Source organism: Oryctolagus cuniculus, chromosome 8, assembly GCF_964237555.1.
Source record: "Oryctolagus cuniculus chromosome 8, mOryCun1.1, whole genome shotgun sequence".
Taxonomy (NCBI): Eukaryota; Metazoa; Chordata; class Mammalia; order Lagomorpha; family Leporidae; genus Oryctolagus; species Oryctolagus cuniculus.
In genome coordinates, this window is record NC_091439.1 from 78,574,251 (window position 1) to 78,598,592 (window position 24,342).

General features: G+C 45.2%; 1 protein-coding gene and 1 non-coding gene across 3 annotated transcripts in view; both read left to right on the plus strand.

Moving 5' to 3' along the window:
* Positions 1 to 24,342, plus strand: part of GPAT3 (glycerol-3-phosphate acyltransferase 3) — a 107,116-nt gene that overhangs the window by 19,295 nt on the left and 63,479 nt on the right. The window contains exons 1-2 of one of the 2 annotated variants that reach the window (XM_002716971.5): positions 19,117 to 19,635; positions 19,906 to 20,200. In XM_002716971.5, the coding sequence (XP_002717017.4) occupies positions 19,283 to 19,635; positions 19,906 to 20,200 (648 nt within the window). In that variant the 5' untranslated portion in view covers positions 19,117 to 19,282. Of the gene's footprint in view, positions 1 to 19,116; positions 19,636 to 19,905; positions 20,201 to 24,342 lie in introns of those variants that run through there. The other variant, XM_051819585.2, reaches the window with a different exon arrangement.
* Positions 23,960 to 24,088, plus strand: LOC127483346 (small nucleolar RNA SNORA27). Its single transcript, XR_007909541.1, has one exon. It is a non-coding gene; the product is annotated as a small nucleolar RNA SNORA27 (small nucleolar RNA).

Below are 24,342 nucleotides of genomic sequence, written 5' to 3' on the forward strand. Positions count from 1 at the left end.
CATTCAAGTTTCATCACCAATTTGACATTTGTTCATGCTTCAATTTTAGCAGATTGCATATTGCTCTGATAGCAGCTCTTTTCAAACTGATGTCCTTTTTAGTGTCTCAAATTATATCCTGTGCAAATATCATATTACTCAGCTTTTCACTACCACAACGAAAACTAACTTTATAAAGAGAAAAGTCTTTGGCTCATGGTTCTAGAGGTTCAAGCCCAAGAATGGGTGACCCCGTTTGTAGGCCTCTATCTGGCGAGGCTACAAGATGGCAGTGGCAGAGCGTGTGCAAAGGGAAAGAGCACATGGTGAGCCAGGAAGCAGAGCATGGATGGGCCCTCTTGGCATTTGTAACCAGCCGTCTCATGAGAATTACCTTTCAAGTACGTGCCCCAATGACCAAAGGACTTCTCAGTAGGTCCACCTCCTGGACTCTGTAATTGGATTGTTTCTATCCTTTTAGTAGCATCAACTTCTGACTTTAACAGCCTGTATGAGTTCAAGAGCTATATCCTGGGGGCTGGCACTGTAGCATAGTGGGCCCAGCCTCTACCTGCAGTGCTGGCATCCCATATGGGCGCTGGTTCAAGTCTCAGCTGTTCTTCTTCTGATCCAGCTTTCTTCTTATGGCCTGGGAAAGCAGTGGAGGATGGCCCAAGTCCTTGGGCCCCTGCACCTGAGTGGGAGACCTAGGAGAAGCTCCTGGTTCCTGGCTTCAGCTCAGCTCAGCTTTGGTCCTTAGAGCCAATTTGGGAAGTGAACCAGTGGATGAAAGATCTCTCTCTCTCTCTCTCTCTCTCTCTCTTTCACCCTCTGTCTATAATTCTACCTCTCAAATAAATAAATAAAATCTAAAAAACAAACAAACAAACTATGTGCCTTAAAAAAATCCATATCCTGTTCAAATTGTAGCATTCTGCCCCAGGCCCCTTCAAACTCATGTCCTTCTCACATACAACAAAAATCATTCCATCCCTAATAGTTTCGAAGGCTTAACTCAGTGCAGCATTAATTCAAAAGTCCAAAGTCTCATCTGAGACCCCAGGCAAACTCCTCTAGCTGTGAGTCTGTAAAAAAAAGTCCAAGTTACATACTTCCAAGACAATGATGGGACAGGCAGAGGGTACACATTTCCACCTCCAAAGAGAGGACCACCCAAGAGGAAAGGATTAATTTCACTAAAGCAAGATTGAAAATCAGCAGGCGAACTTTAAATTCTAAAGCTCCATGTCTGTTTTCTAGGGCATACGTTTTTGGGGGTCTGGGCTCCCAAGGGATTTGCTGATCGCAACCTAGACTGTTTCTCACAGGTTAGAGTCTCATCTCCTCTGCTCCAGTATATGTTGCCCTGGTGAGGACTCTGTAGCACCTCCAATTCCACATTTCTTCTTGGCATTGCTGTAGAGGAGGCTGTCTACAGTGGTTCTATCCTTGAGAAAGGTCTCTGTTGTGCAAAACAGAGTAGAAGTCTCCATGCCTTCGCGACTTGTTGGTCTCTGATCACCTGACTGATCTCTGAGGCTGCCAGCTGATGTCTGTGGCTTGCCCAGGGTTTCCTGCTGCACTGCTTGTCACTGGTACCCCTATCTTTCTGAGGTGGAATCTCCACTCCCACAGCTTAGACATTGCCCCATCAGGAGCTCTACAAAGGCATTCCAGCCCTGTGGCTCAACTCTTCCTGCTTTCCCAGGTTTTCCTTTGAGTTTCTGCAGAAGCTGCCATGATCTCATAATTCTTGCATCCTGCATGTTTACAAAACTGGCATCACTTGGATGCTGATGCTAGCGTTAGTCACTAGCAAGAGCAAGGTCCAACTTGAACCATGGTTGCAGTCACCAAGTGCTTCACTGACTGGATGCAAGGAAACAAAGCCCTAGGTGGTTTTGAGCAAGCTCTCAAAAGGTGCTCTGGAGTTTCATAACACAATCTCTGCTGGGCCTGGAATGTGAGGAGCAGCCTCAGAGATCTCTGAATTGTCTTTAGTGATCTTTCCCCCTTTGTCTTGCTTGCTAGCACATGCTCCTTTTATTTGCACTAATCTCCTTAAAGCAAGTGGTTTCTTCATTTCACTTTACTTCCCAAAGTAAGCCTCTTCTTCCTTCTCTTGCCAGGCTGCAAATGTTCCTAATCTTTCTGCTGTGCTCATTTTTGCTACCAGTTCTTAGGGTAAAATCCACTAATAGCACCCAGTAACACCCATGTAGTCTGAATGCTTTGCTACCTTGAAATCTCTATCATCTTCAAGTTCAGCCTTTTAGAAAGACTCAGGACACAGGCACAATAAAGCCATGTTCTTGCCACAATGTGACAAGAGTGGCCTTTAGTCCAATTCCCAGTAGAACTCTCATTTCCATCTTGATCTCATCAGCAAGACCTCTACTATCCACATTTTTGTCAGCCTGTTGGTCTATTGTGTCCTAATGAGATCGTCCGTAACACTCTACTTACAGTGTACTATGCTTTCTATAGCCTACTTCTCCAAACTCTTCCAACCTTTTCCTGTACAGAAGTGCCAAAGACTCCTCTACAACTACAGGTATAATTGCAAGAACTGCTCCACTCCTGGTATCAATTTTCTGTTTCACTCAGTTTTCCATTACTATAGCAAAATACCTGAGAAAACTAACTTTATAAAGTGAAAGGTTTATTTTGGCTCATAGTCCTAGAGCAGGGGCTGGAAGGCTTTTTTCTGCCGAGGACCTTTAGATATTTATAATTTGTGGGCCACGCAAAATTATGCTATAGATTTACTGAGTTTCGAGTCCCAACTGCAGTTACCATGGCAGGACCAGACCAAATGATTTTACAGGCGTTATGTGGCCTGAGGCCCGGAATCCCTACCCCATCCTAGAGGTTCAAGTCCAAGACCAGGTGGTTCCATTGGTGAGCCTCTATTTGGCTAGGCTGGAAGATGGCAAGGGTGGAACATGTGTGGAGGAAGCATCACATTGCAAGCCAACCCTCTCATGAGAGTTACCTTCCATGAGCATGCCTCCAGTGACTTAAGGACTTCCAGTAGGCCCACCTCCTAGGCATCCTAATTGGATTAACTTATGACTTGGGGATTTCGCATGAGTTTGGAACTATACATTATTCAAACTATAGATGACATGTTATGATAAGTAAATATAAGCTTATTTTGGTGCAAAAAGTTTTTTGAAATAGTTTTTCTCCCCTAGTGTACCTTCTCCAGGAATATTCTGAAGGCACCTCATCTAGTGCAAAGCTGCATCTTTTTAAAACTTTGTGAGTTTAAAAAAAAAATTTCCTGGCCGGCGTCGCGGCTCACTAGGCTAATCTGCCACCTAGCGGCGCCGGCACACCGGGTTCTAGTCCTGGTCAGGGCGCTGGATTCTGTCCCGGTTGCCCCTCTTCCAGGCCAGCTCTCTGCTGTGGCCAGGGAGTGCAGTGGAGGATGGCCCAGGTGCTTGGGCCCTGCACCCCATGGGAGACCAGGATAAGTACCTGGCTCCTGCCACCGGATCAGCGCGGTGCGCCGGTTGCAGCGCGCCAGCCATGGCGGCCATTGGAGGGTGAACCAACGGCAAAAGGAAGACCTTTCTCTTTGTCTCTCTCTCACTGTCCACTCTGTCAAAAAAAAAAAAAAAAAAAAAAAAAAAATTCCTGGGAACTGAGAATACTTTAAGGATGGAAGACAGAAAAATCAATCTCTATGACATCTTCCCAGTTGTGAATGTATCTTGGCAAATAATTATACTGTCAGAAATTTATAAATGATGCCAAAATCACCAAATCATCAAGACATTTTGTGTGTGTGCTCCTGCACTTGTGTGTGTGTGTGATGTTATTGCAATGCTTTTACTCCAGAGGTGACGCCTTTAACCAGCCAGGTAGGAACAGAAACCAAGATATTGTTGGTATCATACAAAAAATTCTAATATATAGTCTATTTAAAATGTTATCAAAGATCTGAGTGGTCATTATAATATTGTAATGATTCTTCCAAAATGGGAAGAATATTTTGGGGAGATTGGTAGTGTCAAAGAGGAAACATAATTTTCCTCATAAGTTCATAGTTGCGGCAAAGTCATCTTTGATTTCTGCTGCTATAACAGAGTGAGACAGATTTATGTAATTTATAATGAGTAGAATTTTTGTTATCTCATGTTTCTTGAGGCTAAGAAGTCTAGGATTGAGAGGACACAGCAGGTGAGGGCCTGTCTGTTATAATATCGCAGAAGACATCACATGGGTGAAAAAGAAAGGGAAAGAGGCTAAAGTCATTCTTACATCAGGAACCTACACTGTGATTACTAACCCATTCTCTCTTTTTTTCAATTTTACTGAAGGTACACAAGTTTAATGTATTTCATATATACAGATTTAGGAACATAGTGATACTTCCCACCTTACCTCCCTCCTGCCCATGTTCCAATCCTTTTTTCTCCTCCCTCTCCCATCCCCACTCTTAATTTTTACAGGGAACTACTTTCAGCTTACTTGATGATCATAAGGTTAACCTTATACTAAGTAAAAGAGTTCAACAAATAGTATGAAGGGGAAAAAAAGCACTGTTCCTCAACAGAAGAGACAAGGACTATAAACAATCATCGGATCTCAAAATGTTCATTTCACTCCAACACATTATATTTTAGGTACGCTATTAGTTACCCTTGATCAGGGAAAACATATTATATCTGTCTTTTTTGGACTGGCTTATTTCACTAAGTATAATGGTTTCCAGTTGCATCCATTTTGTTGCAAAAGATGGGATTTCATTTTATTTTTTACAGATAAGTAGTACTCCATAGTGTATTTATATCATAATTTCTTTATCTAGTCTTCAGTTGATGGACATCTAGGTTGGTTGATTCCATATCTTAGCAATTGTGAATTGAGCTGCAGTGAACGAGGGGGTACAGATAACTCTTTCAAATACTGATTTCTTTTGGTTTGGGTAAATTCCCAGGAATGGGATGGCTGAATCATAAGGTAGTTCTATATTCAGATTTCTGAGATATTGCCATACTGTCTTCCACAGTGGCTGGACCAGTTTACATTCTCGCCAATAGTGGATTAGGGTACCTTTTCCCTCACATTCTGTCCAGCATTTGTTGTTTGTTGATTTCTGTATATAACACATTCTGTTGATAACAGCATGGATTCATCCTTGGGGGAAGAGCCTTGAATTATGTCCTAAAGTTTCCACCTCTCCACACTATTGCACAGAGGATTGAATTTCCAGCACATGAATTTTGGAGAACACATCCAAATCACAGAACCCTTGTAAGGCAGGTTAATAAGGGAAAAGCAGCAAATTTATTAATACATACAGTGTACCTCATGTGGGAGAAAACTTAATGAAAGGTAACTCAAAAGATAACTCAAAAGGAAACCCAAAAACACTGCCTTAGAATTTTAGCATACATAGCATCTTTGACAAAGAACAATAAATCTTAGAGAACTAGCAAGACAGAGGAAAGCACTTTAGGCTTCTGGAGATGCGAAATTGTGGGAAGAATCTAATGGAGTAAGGTTTGTTTGTGATTTCCTCTGGTGCCATATCTGGTCTGATAAGAGTTATCTTCTTGTCTTGGTACATTGGAGGCATCTTTCTCAAAGGAATTTTTATGGCTTATTACAGATAGAAAAGGGCAGCTTTGATGGTTCTTCCTGGAATTGCTGTTTACTGGGTGCCTTTAGCTCAAAATAATCAGGAGTTGACATGTTATGGACTGGCATGTTCTAGCTTCCTTGAGTAAGGCATATAAAGGATATTATTGGGGATAAAGCAACTAAAAGTTCTTGAAGAAGAAGACTTTCCCTGAGTGAGAAGTTTCTTTTTTCTTTTTAAAAATGTATTTGAAAGGCAGAGTTATAGAAAGAAGGGTGGGGAGAGAGAGCACCATCATCTGCTGCTTCATGGGTGCAGTTAGCAGGGTGCTAAATCTGAAGTGGAGGACCTGAATGAGCACTCCAGTGTGGGATGTGAGTATCCCAAGCTGTGGCTTAACCTGCTTTACCCTAACACCCTCCCCAGAGTGATCAGTTTCTTAGTGGAAACATTTTTAAAAGTTTTGTTTATTTATCAATTTGAAGTGTAGAGTAGCCAGACAGAGAGGGAGAGAGAGAGTGAGAGAGCTTCCTTCTGCTGATTCACTACCCAAATGCCTGCATCAGCCATGGGTGGGCTTGCCCAAAGCCAGGCAGCTAGAACTGCATCTGGGTTGCCCACAAGGGTGGAAGGAATCCAGGTAATTCTGCCGTCATCTGCTGCATCACAGGTACATTTGCAGGAAGCTGGATTGGAAGTGGAATAGCTGGGGCTCAAACCAGCACTCCAGAATGAGATGCAGGAATCATAAATGGCGGCTTGACTCACTGCACCACAATGCCCACCTCTTAATGGAAACTTTTACGAACATTTTTACTATCTTCCAATTTTATTCACTTTTGTTGTCATCTTCCTCACCTTCCCAGAGGGGCAATGCTCTATGGTGGGGATTTTATCTTAGTATTATCCTGGGGCATAAGTTACTTGGTCATCAAACTTCTCCAATCTTTTTTGTTTTTTATGAAAGAAGGAAAGAAAAAATAAGAAAAACAGAGAAGGAAGGAGGGAGGGAGAGTGAGAAGGAGGAGGAGGGGGCGGAGGGGGAAGGGAGGAGGGAAAAGAGACAAGCTTACTTCTTCATGGAACTCAGCTGTTAGGATTACTGACAATATGAAGCTTTAGCATGGGGTAATGTAAGTCCCAATTAACCAGGTTCTGTTTAACTAGAACAAGCTGAAGTTTATCAACATTCAAATATCTACTGAAAGAGATTGGGCAGTTGATGAAAATGAAGAAGTGGATGGGGTTATGAAAATTTTTGATAAGTAATTATGCACAAAGCGTTTGTTATTTTCCTCTTCAGTCTCCTATGCTATAAGAAACACATGAATGCCACTGTGATGATGAGAGGCCAGGGTAAAATAGCACACAGTGAGAGGTTATATCCTAATGGAGTGTAAGCTGAGGGTTGCCTTGGTCTAGAACACCACCCCAAAATAAGACTGCAGGAAGCCAGAATATGATACCTTAAAATAGATTTCTGTGGCATATTTTGAGCTAGAGAGAAACTGCAGGCAAAATAGTAACTGAAAAGCTGTCCTGTTGTGAATTTACCTCCACTCTAAAGGAAATCTACATTAGTAACAGTATCTGTATATGAGCTGCTCCCAAATACCCTTCATTGCCTAAGAGACTCTTCATCTGCAGGAGACAACCTCTGTTCACTCTACATTTCATCCTCTCACCCTCTCTTGCCTCCTCCATCCCTCGGGAGACCCCCAGAAGCCTTGTCTGTAGTATAGGATGCTATTTATGTCAACTTAATTAGTAATCTAGCCAAAGAACCTAGAAGACTACAAAGAAGCTAGTTTTCCTTCTTCTAAACCTGATTTTAAGTAAATCTAGAAAATTTGATTTTAGTTTTGATATGTGGGCAGTGAATTCAAATTTTCTAAAAATGTTGCTTGGACATTTATAAAGGCCAAATGGCCTGTTGCTGTCTGGCTTATGACAGCTGTTGAGGAGAGCCTGGACTTTCTGGTTGGAAGTCTCTCCTTTCTTGGGTATACATTTCTCCAAGCTGCATCCCTTCCTCTTTGAGACATTTTATTCTGTTCAACAAGTGTGCTTCATTGTATGCATAACAGTTTGTCCTGGGATGAAAATTCTCACCACTAGTTCTCACTATGAGGAAACTTTATATAGTAAGTTTGGAAATCAAGCCTATGTCAGTGGTTCCAGTAAACTTGTAGATTAGATTCTATGGGGCCACATCCTAAATTTAGAAGTTACACTCTAAGTCTACCCATAAAGAAAAAGTTGGATGTGTCGATCATTCTCAGTTTCCTAGCAACTCTGTCATGGGGGCCATGAGATGTCATCTCACCATGTCAGTTTCCATCCAGTGTTGGCATAGATTCATTGCATCTCAGTCTAAGCACAGATGAAGTATTTGCCTGGACTTGGGGGCTGAGTGGTTTGAAAATACTTAAAAAAAAAAAAAAAAAAAAAAAAAGATGGGGCCAGCACTGTGGTGTAGCTGGTAAAGCTGCTGCCGCCTGCAGTGCTGGCATCCCATATGGACACTGGTTCATGTCCCAGCTGTTCCACTTCTGATCCAGCTCTCTGCTATGGCCTGGGAAAGTAGTAGAAGATGGCCCAAGTGCTTGGGCCCCTGAACCCACATGGGTCTGAGACCCAGAGGAAGCTCCTGGCTCCTGGCTTCGAATCGGCGCAGCTCCTGCCGTTGTGACCATCTGGGGAGTAAACCAGCATATGGAGGACCTTTCCCTCTCACTGCCTCTGCCTCTCTGTAACTCTTTCAAATAAATAAATTTATTTGAAAGGCAGAGTTAAAGAGGCAGAGGCAGAGAGAAAGAAGGCTCTCTTCCAGGAGCCAGATCTTCTTTCGGATCTCCCACGTGGGTGCAGTTTTTGCCCAAGGACTTGGGCCATCTTCTACTATTTTCCCAGGCCATAGCATAGAGTTAGATCAGAAGTGGAGCAGCGGGGACTCGAACTGGCACCCATATGGGATGCTGACACTGTGGGCGGCGGCTTTATCAGCTACACCAAGGCACCGGTCCCTCCTCCAAATATTTTCAATCCAGGGTTGGTAGAATCCACAGAAGTGGCTATACTTTTTTTTATACTTGTAAAAGTATAGTCTGGGGACTCCCAAAAATCCTCACACTCATTCAGGGGGTCTATAGGCCCAAAACTATTTTTTATAATACTAAGATATTATTTTTCTTTTTAAAAAATTTTTGTTCTCTTACATATGTGATTGATAATCTTTTTGATGGGTCAACCTGGCCAGGATACAATCCCCCGTTATTCAAACACTAACCTGGTGTTGCTGGAAATTTATTTTGTAGATATGATTAAATTCTATAATCAATTGACTAAGTAAAAGGAAGATCACCCCAGATAATCTGGACAGGCCTGATTTAATCAGTCCAAAAGCCTTAAAAGCCAAGTTGGGGGCAGGTGTTGTAGTCCACCAGATTAAGCCAATACTTGGGATACCTACATCTCACATCTGAATGCCATTTGAAGTCCTAACTACTCCACTACCTATCCTGCAAATGCTCCTGGAAAGGCAGTGGATGAAGGCCTCAGTACTTGGGTCATTGCCATCCAAGTGAGAGACCTGCATGGAGATCTAGGTTTCTGACTTTGTCCAGCTTAGCTGTCACTATTGTAGGCATTTGGGGAATGAACCAGAAGATGAAGGACTTTTTTCTCTTCTTGTCTCTCCCTATGTCACTTTGACTTTCAAATAGATGAAAATAAGTAAGTAAACATTACCAAAAAAAGCATTTGGTAGTTGTGAAATCAACATTCTTTTAATATATAACATGCAATAATTCCAATCCCAATAGCTTCCAAGTCTTAACTCAACCAGGCATTAATTTGTAAGCTGAAAGTCCAGTGCTTCTTCAGAGACTCAAAGCAAGCTTTTCTGGCTGTGAGCCCCTGTAAAAATCAAACTCAAATTATATTAGTCCAAGAACAATGGCAGGACAGGCACAGAATATAGATTCCCATCCCAAAAGGAAGAAACAGCAGTAACTGGGCCAAAGCAGGACAGAGACCTAGCAGAGCAAAGATTAAATTCTTTAAGATTTATTTATGTATTTGAAAGTCAGAGTTTCCTTTGAGATTTAGTTGAAGTTATGGTATCTTTTTTATTTTATTTAAAAAAAAAATTTATTACTTTATTTGAAAGAGTTACAGAGAGAGGTAGAGCCAGAGAGAGAGAGAGAGAGGTCTTCTATCTGCTGGTTCACTCCCCAAATGACCACAACGGCCAGAGCTGAGCTGATCCGAAGCCAGGAGCCAGGAGCTTCCTCTGGGTCTTCCCATGTGGGTGCAGGGGCCCAAGGACTTGGGTCATCTTCTACTGTTTTCCCAGGCCATAGCAGAGAGCTGGATCAGAAGTGGAGCAGCCGGGTCTTGAACCGGCACCCATATGGGATGCCGGCGCTTCAGGCCAGGGCATTAACCCACTGTGCCACAGTGCCGGCCCCAGTTCTTACAGGTTTAAGTCTCATCTCTGCAGCTCAGCCAGGCATCACTCTAGAGACAGTGGCTTTGCCCCAGTGACAGATCTCTGCCTGGGCCTCCAGGTTTTCCCGGAGGTCTCCATGCCTCTGTGGTTTTGTTGGTCTCTACCCACATAGTGCTTTTCCGAGGCTGCACACTGATATCAGTGGCCTTCCCAGGTGAGCATTCCCTCTACGTCTCTGGAATCCCTTCTTTGGCTCCACTCCTACAGCTCCTCTAGGCATCACCCCACAGGCAGGGACTCCAACCTTGCAGCAGACTTTTGCCTAACTTTCCAGGCTTTCCTCTGAAATCTCAGTGCGTGCACACTGCCATGGCCCCATAACTCTTGCACCCCGAGGCCCTGAAACACCAGCATGATGTGGACACCAGCCAAGGTGTGTTGCAAGCTGCACCTGGGACCACTTGAACCAGGGCCACAGCCCCTGAGTGAACACAGGGAAACAAATCCTAATGACTGTGCATGAGGGAGGCACCTGCATTCCATAATACTGTTTTGTCCTTCCGGGCCTCTAGGCCGTGATGAGCCTGTCTGAAACACCTTCAGTGTATTTCCTCATCGTTTGCCTGATAAGCACATATCTCCCTTTTACCTGCACTCATCTCTTTAGCAAGTGGTTTGTCCACTGCACTCTCCTGTCCTGAACCTGCTTTTTCTAGTCCTGGCTCCACTTTCAATTCTAGCTTCCTGCTAATGTGTACCTCTGGAGGCAGCAGATGACAGCTCAAATACTTGGCTCTCTGCCACCCACATGGGAGATCTGGACCAGACTCCTGGTTTTGGCCTGGCTCAATTGGGCTGTTGCAAACATTTGGGGAGTGAACCAGTGCATGGAAGATGTATGTCTGTATGTCTCCCTTTCAAATAAATAAAAGTTACAAAATAAAGATGTAAATAAAATGTTGAATTTCCAAAAAGTTAGACTGATATTATTTAACTGTATGTTTAAAGTTAATTTCCATTAATAAAGCGTCTCTTCTTTGTGTTAAAATCTACCTTCTGCTTTCTTTGAAAGAATGAATTTATATCATTTATCAAGGCTATTTCAGGTTTTTTGTTGCTTGCTTTTGTTTTTGCAGCCTAAAATAAAAATGTCAAATATGATTTTATTTCTCATAATGTCTTAATTTTGTACTTTTAGGTTAGAACAGACTTAGATTGAATTAAGTGTTGTTCAGTTTACCATATGATTGAAGAAAAGGGTACCAACCTTGGAAGAAACACCACATCTAATAAGCAAGCCAAAGACAAAATCTTAAATAATGTAGTGCTTTAAAAAAATGTAAAAAGTTAAATTTCATTTTCTTTAGGCTAAAGCTAGAGAGAAGACCCCAAGCCTCTTTGATTTAATCTGATTCTTATTACTTAAGGTTTCAGCATATCATTTACTCATGCCTTTGTTTACTATGTATTAAAATGGATAGTACTGTTACTTAGTAAGTGAAATCTTACCAAATGTTTCAATCTCATTAAAAGCTCAAAAATCTGGGTCAAAAATACTGGATACTACTGTTATGGGATGATGAACGTGATCTTGATTCTTGTCATATGTTAAAGAATTTCCACACAGACAGGGACAGTTAGCAAAGCGAGATTTATTAGAGAAGCCTCCAGCTGCAGCAGGCAGGAAGGGTCTCCAAGGGAGGAGCTGCCTAGAAAGCCTGGGGGTACTGACTCTTTTATATACAGAAGTTAACCAATCAGGGGAGGAGCAGACTAACAATTAACAACCAATCAGACATCTAGAATAACAACCAGAGGGCTGAGATAGCAACCAATCACAGGCAGGGATAAAAACCCATCAGAGGGCTGGAATTTGTAGTCAGGGATAGCCTGTTCTTTTGATAAAACTAAGTGTTGGTAAAGATAACCCTCTGGGAAGAAGCACTTTGCCCACTCTTAAAGGGACTCTGTCCCTTTTTTCATTCTGACAGAGACCTAATCTGCCCATTAGCCTAACTCCTCACACTGTTTCTGAATTGACAGTACTGCTTGGAGACCCAAAATGTTACTCTTATGCCTTAGTGAAACCAAGAGCTTATGGAAATCAGGTAATCAATGCAGTTTTAGCTTAGATTCATCTAACAGTGGAATGCATGAGTCTTTGATCCCAACCTGTGGTTATTTCCCCTGTTCTGGAATGCAAAATTGGAATAGACATTTGCAGCAATTAGTAGGGTCATCATGTTGAATACCTAACCAGTGGACTGAGGCATTTGAATGACAGATAGGAGGGAAGCTGTGTGAGTGCATGTGTGTATGAGGGAAGCATTATGATGTGGTCGCAGACCCAGAGAAAAAGAAACCCTGCATAAACCAGGGAAAAATTTTGAGGAAGATTTTGTTGGAATTCACTGGAAGTTGATGTAAATTGTGGCATCTGAAGGACTCCAGGGGATGTCACTCCCAAAACATGGCATCTTGGTGGCAGTTTACTTGGAAAACAGCAAATACTAAAAGAGGCTTTTCTCCAACATTTCCTTTAAAAATTTTAAAAAATCTTTTTTAAATGATTTATTTGTTTGAGAGGCAAAATAGCGCAGAAGGAGAGACAGAGAGAAGGGTCAATTTTCCATATGCTGGTTTGTTTCCCAAATAGCTGCAATAGCCAGGTCTGGGCCAGGCCAAAGCCAGGAACCAGGAACTCCATCTGGTCTCCCACTTGGGTGGCAGGGGCCCAAGCTCCTGAGCCACCTTCTGCTGCTTTCCCAGGACCATTATCTGGGAGCTGTATTAGAAGCAGAGCAGCCAGGACTCAAGGGCATTCCAGTATATGGGGTGCTAACTGGCAAGCAGCAGCTTAACCTGCACACCACAGCGCCAGCCCTTCCAACATTGCTTTTTTTACCTAAAGACCAGATCTGCAAAAGGCAATAAAACTACTTTTTATCCTCTCTCCCACCCTGTTGTTTCATAAACCAAGGAGTATTACCGAAGAGACTGAAAGTCAAATCTCATACCCAGAGTCCAGATGAACTTTGTCCCCATCCACTGTCTCTTGTTGGAGAGCAGAGAATACCCCCTAAAAGGTGGTAATTCTTTTGGCATGTTAAGCATTTGACCTAAAGGAGAAGCTTGTATTGCTTCTGCCTACCCGAGCACCAGGAGAACCTTTCTGAATTCTCTTAAGTGCATGAAGACTAAGACTGCAAAAGGGAATAACACAACTGCCTTTCTTCTGCACGATGAAGTCTGATTATCTATCTCAGAGAAAAAAAAAAAAAAAAAAGCCTGAGGAATGCAAACACACCTGGATGGACCTTCCTGTTCCTTGGGCTCATTCAAATTCCAAAGAGAACCTCTTTGCAAGCTGTCTCTGTGTGTGGGGTCATTCACTCCCCCTTGGCTTCCTGCCCTCTGGAAAAAGAGTTGTGAGATGCTGAACGATACCACACCAGGTGGTGTCACCAGGTAATCATGCCCTTTCCTTGTTTTCCTCAGTTTTATTCCAGCGAAGCTTCACAGGTAAAGGGAAAACTTGCCTTTGCCTTCATGCTGTTCTTTGGGCCTATTCACCTTCCCTAAAATACCTTACTCTTCCCCTAAAATTGTTTGTTACCCCTCCCTCTGGGGAGGGACTCCAAAATTGGATCCTTTTTGTATGTTCAGTGTCACGGAGGCAGTAAGGAAGTTGACACTGCATACCAAGAGCACAGCTTTATTCAGCGACGGAAGAATGGAAAAGCAGGATCCTGGCTGGCTAATGGACTTGTCTGACTGCTGGCAGCTGAGGAGTCAGAGGACGAACGCACTAGTAGGTGGCAGGAATATTAAGGTTTCCCCCCACCACGCCTTCTAACCCCCAGGAAAACGGTAGTGTAAATCTGAAGAATCACAGAGCCCCTTTTTGTCCTTTTATGTCTTTTTGCTGGTTGCCAGGATGCACATCAGCTGTCATGGTGGGAGTGGTTTTCTGGATGGAAATTGGATTATATGAAGCTGCAGGTCTGCTTGAGGTCACATTATCAGCTATTTTGATGTCACTGATTCAAACCAGCTGGCTTGCTTAGGGACGTCTGCTATAAGCCATCAGTTCTCAAAGAGAATTTTGTTTTGTTTTTAATTAGCTTTTAAAGATTTATTTAAGCCGGCGCCCCAGCTCACTAGGCTAATCCTCCTACTTGCGGCGCTGGCACACCGGGTTCTAGTCCTGGTCGGGGCGCCAGATTCTGTTCCGGTTGCTCCTCTTCCAGGCCAGCTCTTTGCTGTGGCCCGGGAAGGCAGTGGAGGATGGCCCAAGTACTTTGGGCCCTGCACCCCATGGGAGACCAGGATAAGTACCTGGCTCCTGCTATCAGATCAGCGCTATGCGCGCTGGCCGTGGTGGCCATTGGAGGGTGAACCAACGGCAAAGGAAGACCTTTCTCTCTGTCTTTCTCTCTCACTGTCCACTCTGCCTGTCAAAAAAAAAAAAAAAAAAAGAAATGCTTTTACCTCAAGGTCCAGAAGTGGCTTCTTCACTTGCTGTCTAGCCTTATAAGAACTTGTCCCAGGACTTGGTCCTTTATTCTGGCTACCATCTGTAATGATGGCTCAATAAGCCTTTTTATCTCACAGATCTCTTGGTCTTAAAAGTTTTGGTTTAATATCTTATACCCTAAATGCTGTTCATATTGGCCACAATTACTGTCAGAGCAGGGGCTTCAAGAATATGCCAACAACAAATGAACTCTCTGTAGAGGCCAGCCCTTCAGAATCAATCATTGTTTAAAAAGACCCATTTATTTATTTATTTATTTGAAAGGCAGAGCAATAGAGAGAGAGAGATATCTTCCATCTGCTGGTTCACTCCTCAAACGCCTACAACATTAGGTTTAGACCAGTCCCAAGCAAGGAGCCAGGTTTCCAACTACATGGGTGGCAGGAGCCCAAGTACTTAGGCCGTCATCTGCTGCCTTCCCAGGTGCGTGGAATCGGAGCAGCCAGAACTCTAACTGGCACTCAACTATGGGATGCAGGTCTCATCAGCAGTGGCTTAATGCATTGCTTCACAATGCTGACCCCAGAATCAATTATTTTTACCGTGGTTCTCAGAGACTTATCTGGAATCCTTCCCCCCTCCTGGCCTTTTGTTATCAGTTAAACATAAAACTCCCCTACTATTTAAAAAATTTTGTCTTCCCTTTCTCCCATTCTTTTAAAATTTTTATATATTTATTTTTATTTGTTTGGCAGAGACAGAGATCTTCCATCTGCTCCTGGTTTACTCCCCAGTTGCTTGCAACAACTGGGGTAGGCCAGGTGTTATATATTAATGTTAGCCATTGCAAAACACACCAAACACCGGAGTAAGAGAAAGGGTTTATTGGGGAATACCCAACAGACCGGAGTGAAGGGGCGGCGAAGGAAAAAGAGAGAAAGAGAGTATAAGAAAGAAACAGAGAGGAGGGAGAAGAGAGACGAGAGGAGGCGAGAAGCCAAGAGAGCGCAGGAGAGAAGGATCAAGAGAGCATGTGGTCAGGAACAGGCCCTTTTAAAGCTTTGCCTGAGGGTGGGCAGGGAAGCAAGAGCAGCAAATCCCATTAGGATGGGGGTGGAGCCTGACTCAGGTAGCTAGGCCATGTGGCCACCTGGCTAAAACTGCACCAGTTTCCTAACACCAGGCCAATGTGGAAAACTCAAGCTGGGTCTCCCATGTGGTGTCAGGAACCCAAGTACTTGAGCCAACACCTGCTTCTTCCCAGGGTGGGAATTAGCAGGAAGCCTGAATTAAAAACAGAGCTAGAAATCTAATGCAGCTCTCCAATATGGGATGTGGGCATCCCAGGCAGTGTCTTAACCACTGCACCAAATGGTCCCTAAAACTCATGTCTTTGTGCATGCCCTAAGATGGGTAGGGAACATCTGACTTAGGAGCCATGCAAGGCCTGCCAAATTATTTGGTTTGACCTTGCCAAGGCAACTAAAGATGGGACTCAAAATTCAACAAATCCATAGCAGGCTAATCTTTAAGTTGGTAATTTTGTATGACCTGCAAATGATGTTATAAATATCCAAATAGCCCTTGGCAGAAAAAAGGTTCCCCACCCCTGCTAAGCGTTTGCTACTCCAAGTGTCATCTATAGACCAACAGCACCAGCATCACCTGGGTGCTTCTTAGAAATTTAGAATTCAAGCCCTATCTCTGCCTTTCTGACTCAATCTACATTTTAGCAAGAACTCCTGGGATTCCCACCCACATTTAAGTTTTAGAAGCTGTGGACTAGACATTAATCCCATACCTTCAGTCTCCTTTACAATTTCCTTTGACCTCGAGAGCTAAGGCTCTGCAAATCCACATCCAATCGGTTAAGAGCAGACTAGTGAAGAACTAGTTAGGTTTCACAGTGAGTTCTGTCAAAGACTGTTATTTTAGGATGGGAAGGGACATTAGGAATTATGGAAGCATAAAGAGACCATGTGATTTGCCACTCAAATCAAGACATTTCATAAAGGAATGGTAACACTATTAAAGGATATGCCACAGGGCCTGCCTGAACTGTGGTATAGTGGGTTAAGTTGCCTCCTGCGATGCTAGATCCCATTTGAGTGCCGGTTTGAGTCCCACCTGCTCTACTGTGCATGCGACTCCATGTTAACGTGCCTGGGAAAAGCAGCAGAAGATGACCCAAGTGCTTGGGCCCCTGCCAACCATGTGAGAGACCCAGATGGAGTTCCAGGTTCCTGGCTGCAGCATGGCCCAGTCATAGCCATTGTGGCCATTTGGGGAGTGCGCCAGCACTCTCTTTCCCTCTGTCTGAACTCTGGCTTTTCAAACAAAACAAAACAAAGTTATGTCAGGACAGCAGAGAAAACAAAACAGAAAACAGGATCCTGGACAATTTCATTACTGGGCACAATTGATAAAGTTGAAATCCATAATCTCTCAATCCTACTAACACCCTCTCCAGGTGGCTGGTATTGCCCTGATTTCACAGCTGCAGGCAAGTAGAGTGGGTTGAATTGCAGCCTCTTCAAAGGTAAGTCCAAGTCCCAGCACCCATATCTGTGAAAGTGACCTTATTTGGAATAAGGATGTTTGGAGATGAAGTATCATTAAATGAAGGAGCTGATAACACCATCTTGGATTAGGGTGGGCCCTAAATCCAAGCAAATGTGTGTCTTTGTAACAAGAGAAAGAGGCCACAGGGAGTCTGAAGAAGAGGTTGGAGTGATGTCTACCATCTAAGGGACTCTGGGAGCCACCGGTGGCTGGAGGAGGCCAGGAAAGATTCTCCCGGTAGCCTTTAAGGGGAGCATCACCCTGCAGACAGAGACCTTGACTTCAGACCCTAGCCTCCAGAACTGAGAACAAATTTCCACTGCTTAATTAAAAGCACTACAATGGTGATTTAAGGCAGCCCTAGGAAGGAAATGCAGTCAGTGAGGGGAGTTGGGACTGCAGGAAGGGAGGATCAGACTGGCTTCACGTCTTCAAGGTGTAGTGGAGTGACAGAAAGGGAGACAAGGAGGGGGACAGGCCAGGAGCTTGTCCTTCAGGTGTCACTGCAAAAGTGAGCCCTTGTGTCCCTTGGGATCTTACCTTGGCTCTCCTGTGTTTTTAGGTGGAAAGCAGAACTTTTGAGCCAGGCTGCCTTTAGATCTCTGCATGGAGCTTTACAAAGCAGTTCCAGAAAGCAACCCCCAAGCCAAAACTAGTTCACGGAGTTTGGCTGTGAGCAGTAAACATCACCAGATAGGCAGGCGCAGCAGGTGAAGTAGTGGCTTGGAAACTCCAGTCATTGTTGGAATGCCAGCGGGAGTCCCAGTTCCTCAGCTTCTGATCCAGCTTCCTGCTGGTGCACCCTAGGAGGAAGCAGATGATGGCTCAAGTGCTTAGGCCCCTGCCACCCACATGGGAGCCCTCAAGCTGGGGTTCTGGGCTCCTGGTTTCAGCCTCGACCAGCTCTGGCTGTTGCGGGAATTTGAGGAGTGAATCAGTAGATGCAAGATTCTTTCCAGCTGAAGATAATAACTTAAACATTTTTTTTACAGATTTATTTATTTGAAAGAGAGAGAGGTCTTCCATCCACTGATTCACTCCCCAATTGGCCAGAACAGCCAACCTGAAGCCAGGAGCGTCTTCCGGGTCTCCCACGTGGGTGCAGGGGCCCAAGGATTTGGGCCATCTTCTACTGCTTTCCCAGGCCATAGCAGAGAGCTGGATTGGAAGTGGAGCAGCCGGGACTAGAACCAGCGCGCACATGAGATGCCGGTGCTTCAGGCCAAGACGTTAGCCTGCTGTGCCATAGCGCCGGCCCCCAATAACTTAAAATTTAATAAAATCACTGGCAGTTGTGTGCACTCAGGGCTAGAATGTGCTTGAGCACAAGACTTTCGCCTGAACTTTTGCCTGAATGTGTAGTTTAAGAGAACCAATAAAAATCTTTGAGATTTTGTGCTAAACACTCATTTTTAGCAAGGACTTTGGGCCACTTCCCGCAGTCGTTTTCCTTGTTTTGGTAACTGGCAGCCCATACAGACCTTTAATTTTGGGAAACCAAGTTTGACCCTTATGCATTGCTGAGTGGATTCTGACCCCTTCAGTGCTTGTGTGTGGTGGAGGGGATGTGGTATGTGACACCCACCTGGCAGCAGGTGCAGAGGACAAACATTTTCGTTCTTTGCAAAGGGAGGGGGGCTTTTCGTTTCCTCAGCTCCCCACTTCCTGCACACCCTGGGCAGGGATCCTTTTCTCTGCAGTATTTGCTGCTAGCACCGCTTCAGTTCAGTTTGCCGGCCCTCCCTGTTTTTCCAGATTGAAAACAACCCGGAAAGATCTCTGTCGGAGATTTTTGGCCCGATGCAGAGATCGAGGTCTGATTCGGCGGCGATCTGGAAACCCTGGGAGGCCCGAGTTTCTCACTGACTCCCGTTCTCAACAGCCCTTCTCGGGCTCATTCTCAACAGCAGCTGAACCGCAGTGGAGCAAACAGCTTCAGGGAATTGACCTTCAGCGCCCTTCTTGGGAAGGGAGGGGCGGGGGATTGGAGAGGCACCCGATACCCCCGAGCCCCGCAGCGTGGCGGAGGCGGGCTCCTGCCTGGGCCTCCGTGCGGTTAGTGCGCAGACTGCGGGGGATGGAAGGGAGCAGCCGAGGGGTCTGTCAGGCAGATGGCGGCCGAGCGGATTAAGAGTCTGGTGGAGGGAGCTTGCTACTCTCTGGAGAAGCAAGATTCAGCCCCACAGCTTCGGAGGGGAGGCAGGCGTGAGAGCCTCTGATGCGACATAAACGGCTGCTCGTCCGCCTTTCCCTCGTCTGCCCTTTCAGTCGTTTTTATACACCCGCGCAAACAAGATCGTCCAAGTGGTTGATTCCGGGGGCGAAGGAAAGCGGATGGAAAAGCCCCAGAAAGAAAGCAGACGTGCTGGGGAAGGCGTGGCGCGGGGGAAGGAGGGAGGCCGTCCTGCGGGATGCGGCTCTGGACCTGGGAGCTCCCCGTTGGGTGGCGGAGGAGGTGGGGCGAGGGCAGCGCGTTGAAAAGCCGGAACGCAGCCAGCCACCCGCACAGCCCGCAGCCCGGAGGCGGCGGAGCTGGGCGCCCGCAGGGATCCTCGCTCCGGGAGCGCCCGCGTGAGTCACCCGCTGAGCTGTCGCAATCGTCACCCAGAGGAAACCAGGCACGGGGCGGGGCGCGTCCCTGGTGCGCTGGCGCGCTCTGCCCGCGCCGCGGTGTCCCTGGGCTCCCGCCTGCTCGGGTCCTCTGGCCGGCGGGCTCCAGCCCTAACCCCGGGCCGTAGCGCAAGAAGAGTTAACTGGCGCGGCCAGGAGCGCCTGAGGAGGAAGGAAGGAAATTGCTGCGATCCTGAAAGTTTTTTACTTCCTCTCTTCTTTGTCCCGCAGAGGTGAGTGCCGAGAGGCTGCGGCGGCTGCGGCACTGACTTTCCGGGGGCTGGGCTTGCGCTCCGCTCCCGCAGCCCTCCCTGGCCTGCCCGGGGACCGCGCAACGTCGCGCTCGGACCTCCACCGCGGATCTCTCGAGCGCGTGCGGCGAGCCATGGACGGCGCAGACCTGGCCGGGAAGATCCTGTCCACCTGGCTGACGCTGGTGCTCGGCCTCATCCTGTTACCTTCGGCCTTTGGCGTGTCCCTGGGCATCTCTGAGATCTACATGAAGATCCTGGTGAAAACTTTAGAGGTGAGGGCCCGGGGGGATGCGCCCCGCAACTCTGAGGGCTTACGGCCAGGACCCGTGTTCGCGCGGGCAGAGCCCAGTTGACGCGAGGGGTCCAGCGGCCAAGGTCGGTGGTCGGGGAACCCGTGTGCTTCGGCTTCGCTCCCGCACTAGCGCAGCCAGCTCCACAGCTTCTCCCGAAGAACCCGAGGGAAACGGGCTGAGATCACTGGACCACCCTACTGTTTCCTCCCCGTTTTATTATTCCTGTTTTATCGATTAGAATAACAATGCGACCGCCTTGGTACTGGCACCGTCTGTATCCCACGTGCCCTGCAGCTGTCACTCCCCTGGTTTTTACAACCTCAGGTTTCAGAGGTCCTTTCGTGTACTAAGGCATCCTGTCCGGGGAGGCATCCTGTTCTACTGTGCACCGAAGATAAGAACCCAATTGCTGGATGGCAGAAAGACATCTGATTTTATTTTAGTGGAGTCATGGAAATTTTATCTGACCGATGGCATTTGAAATGCCATTGAGAGGGTGTATTCTTTGACCTCAGCTCTGTCTATTCTGTTATTTCCAATAACAGAAGTGGGCGTAGGAAGGAGCAACCACAGCTTACCCTGACACAGGGCTTTTTGTTTGTTTGTTTGAATTAAGTTTCCAAAAGCTCTGTAAGGTTGGGAGGGCCTTTTACAGATAAGGACTCAAATAAGTTCAGTGTTTGGATTTGTTTAAATGAAGGGTTTGGTACAGGAGTGTGAACTGAGAATCTCCCGTAGGTGATACTGGTTTTCTTAGATGAGGTACCAGAATCCCAGCTGTCTGTGTGTGACCTTAGGGAAGTCACCCACTTCTTGTGCCTCATTATGCTCAGCTATAAGATCGGGGTCCATGATACCCCTAGAAAAGAGCCTGCCTATGTTAGGTGCTGTATGAGCCCATTTCAAAAAGTTCACAGAAAAACAAAATTAAAGGTAAGGGTTTTTTTGGTACAAAATAATTATTAACATCTGTGCCTAGTTTTCTCATAATGTGCATTTCCATGAACTTTTTGAAGGTCCATTGGGTGTCTCCTGCTATTAAAGGAAAAATATGATTCCAGCATCTTTGTTACTCTTTCAAGGTACCTGCTCTTCCTCAGCTTGTGGGCAGCTCCCAGATGTTTATGTGTTCATCTCTTTTATTGTTTTTAAAGATTATTTATTTGAGAGGCAGAGTTACAGAGAGGGAGAGACGGAGAGGTCTTCCACCTGCTGGTTCACTCTGATCTGAAGCCAGAAGCCAGGAACTTCTTCCAGGACTCCCATGACGGTGCAGGGGCCCAAGCACTTGGGCCATCTTCCACTGTTTTCCCAGGCCATAAGCAGAGAGCTGGATGGGAAGAGGAGAAGCCAGGATAAGAACAGGTGCCCACATGGGATGCTGGCACTGCAGGTGGAGGCTTAGCCAACTACATATGCCACAGTGCTGGCCCCAGCCAGATGTTCGTCTCTAACCCTGCACTAACCTTTGACACAGCTTCTCCCAGCTTATCTCCTTGTCCAACTTGTCTCTGTGGCTAGTGTTCCCTCCTTCTCAGAACTCTAAGATGACTGAACTGTTTTTCCACCCAGCAGCCAATGTCCACATGAGGCTGGAGGGAAGCTGCATCACATATGTTGACTTCCAGGTGCTCACTCCTGTCTGTCCCATTTTGGTATTTCGAGGTTTCCTTAAAAGAGCTGTGGAATTCGAATAGGGAGTCACTTCGTGAGTCAGCTCTGCTTTGTTGGTCATGACTACCTGGAGCTTCTGTGTTTGGGAGCAGCTGGGCTCATCAGGAAAGGGGGTTGGGGTCCCAGAGTGATTGTTGCTTTAGGTGCAGGGGAGGGAAATAGCAACCCAGTATTTTCCATCCTTCCACTAGGAGTGTTAGATGTTTAAAAGACGTTTCTGTTAGGCTGGTGTTAGTGCAGTGGTTGCTTTTCCCAACTATAGGTGTCATTCCCTTAAAAACTTGTACCCATTATTTGGTTGTAGAATATCTTTAGATCTGGACAAGTGCTCTGCTCTCTTGTAGATGCCATTCAACACCCGGCCCTTTAGTGACTCATTATTCCTTTTCTAAGTTCTCAAATTGATTTGGTTCTTTTCTTTACATACTGGTCCCAAGAATATCCTTTGGGCTAGTTGACCAGAGCTGGATATTTCTCTAGTTTCTTTGGTGATTTACGTACTATTTTAAGGGATCATGTAGTTTTATGCATTATGGATTCACTTTTACAAGCTTTCTTGTCAGTGGGAGGCTTTTTCATGACCATACACTCAAATTTGTAAGTTGAAATATGTGTAGGCTACCTTCTGAGTAGTTGACTGTGGTACTTGTTACTTGTCAAGTAACTCATCAAACCGAACAGTCTTCTTTGATTCCTTCTTAGTTCATCAGTTCAGACAATATTTGTTTATTGAACACCCACTGCATGCCTTCTTCTGTACTTCATGTATGCCTAAGTTCCTAATATGGCAAGCTACTTGATAACAAGGCTTGAATACTTGGCTTAGAATACGTTTAGTGAGTCTCTAAACTAGGGACCTTCAAGAGGTATAGAATAATTTGTTATGCATATGTATGTCAGTAATGTAACTTTATATTGCGAAAATTATTTTAGGAATATAAACTATGAAAAAAAAACTTTTGGCTGAAGAGATATTTAGAGGACAGTGAGGGTATGTGTTGGAATCTCGGGGTGGGTATGTGAAGTTTTTATGTTTTTCCAACAGGAGCATGGATTAAACATTGGAAACTACTGCTCTCAACCATGAAAATTAATTGTAAGCTTAATGATTAGGATCAGAGAGGGAAAAGATTCCTATTTGGCATAAGGTTCAGGTTTAGAGAGAAATAAAAATGGAAGGAGAACGTACTATTGATGCAGAAGAAACAAGTCAGGGAATGGCATGTAAGATATAAGTCATCCAATTTAACCAGAAAATACAGGCACTGGACACTTAGTGTTTGTGAACTGATTTTCTCTCCACTTTTGTGGAATAAAATGGGAGCATGAAAAGATTACTACAAATCTCTAGCCTTCTGATCTTGGGCAGGTCACTTAACGTTGCAACGTTAGTTTCTCCATGTGCATATAAGAGTATGCCACATGGCTTATTGTGCAGGTTAAGGGAGGAAAGAGGGTTGAAAGCACTTGGTACATAGTAAGTACTTAAGTCTTAGTGGAGTCTGAACTGGAGCACTCTTTATTGTTTGTTTTATTTATTTTCTGCTCTCATGAGGCTAAGATTTAACCTCTCATCATGTCTTTATTTTATTTATTTATTTTTTTTTGACAGGCAGAGTGGACAGTGAGAGAGAGAGAGAGATAGGTCTTCCTTTTTGCCGTTGGTTCACCCTCCAATGGCTGCCGCGGCCGGCGCGCTGCGGCCAGCACACCGCACTGATCCGATGGCAGGAGCCAGGTACTTCTGGTCTCCCATGGGGTGCAGGGCCCAAGCACTTGGGCCATCCTCCACTGCACTCCCTGGCCACAGCAGAGAGCTGGCCTGGAAGAGGGGCAACCGGGACAGAATCCGGTGCCCCGACCGGGACTAGAACCCGGTGTGCCAGCGCCGCAAGGCGGAGGATTAGCCTAGTGAGCCGTGGTGCCGGCTTCATCATGTCTTTAATGGGTCAGTACACCTACTCAGGCCAAGTCTTCTTGCTTTTTGATTTAATTATTATTCTTTTCCTTTACTGTCTCTTCTTTCCACCAATTAGTTTTACATCTTTTAAAAAAGGCATGTCATACCCCATTCTCACTTTGCCAATTGGACTTTTATGTCTTTATTGGTCATTTAAGTGGGGCAAAGGAACTATCCTGTTAAAGCTCAGGCAAATTGAATGTTTGTCTTGTAACCTGTCAGAGGAAACAAATGAAAAAAAAAGGCATGTTGGTAATTCTCATATGGTTATGACATCTGTATAAGAAATACCTCTAGGATTGGGAATAATAATAAATGCGCTAGAAGTCAATGGCTCATTATGTTGTGGGCTCGGTTAGGACTAAATTCCTGTATTCCTACTCTAGGCTCTTGCCTCTTAATTAGAAAAATGTTCTAAGTAGAGGTATAAACACAATGTATAGTGAAAGTTTATTCAAAAGGTGAGGAACACACACACACACACACA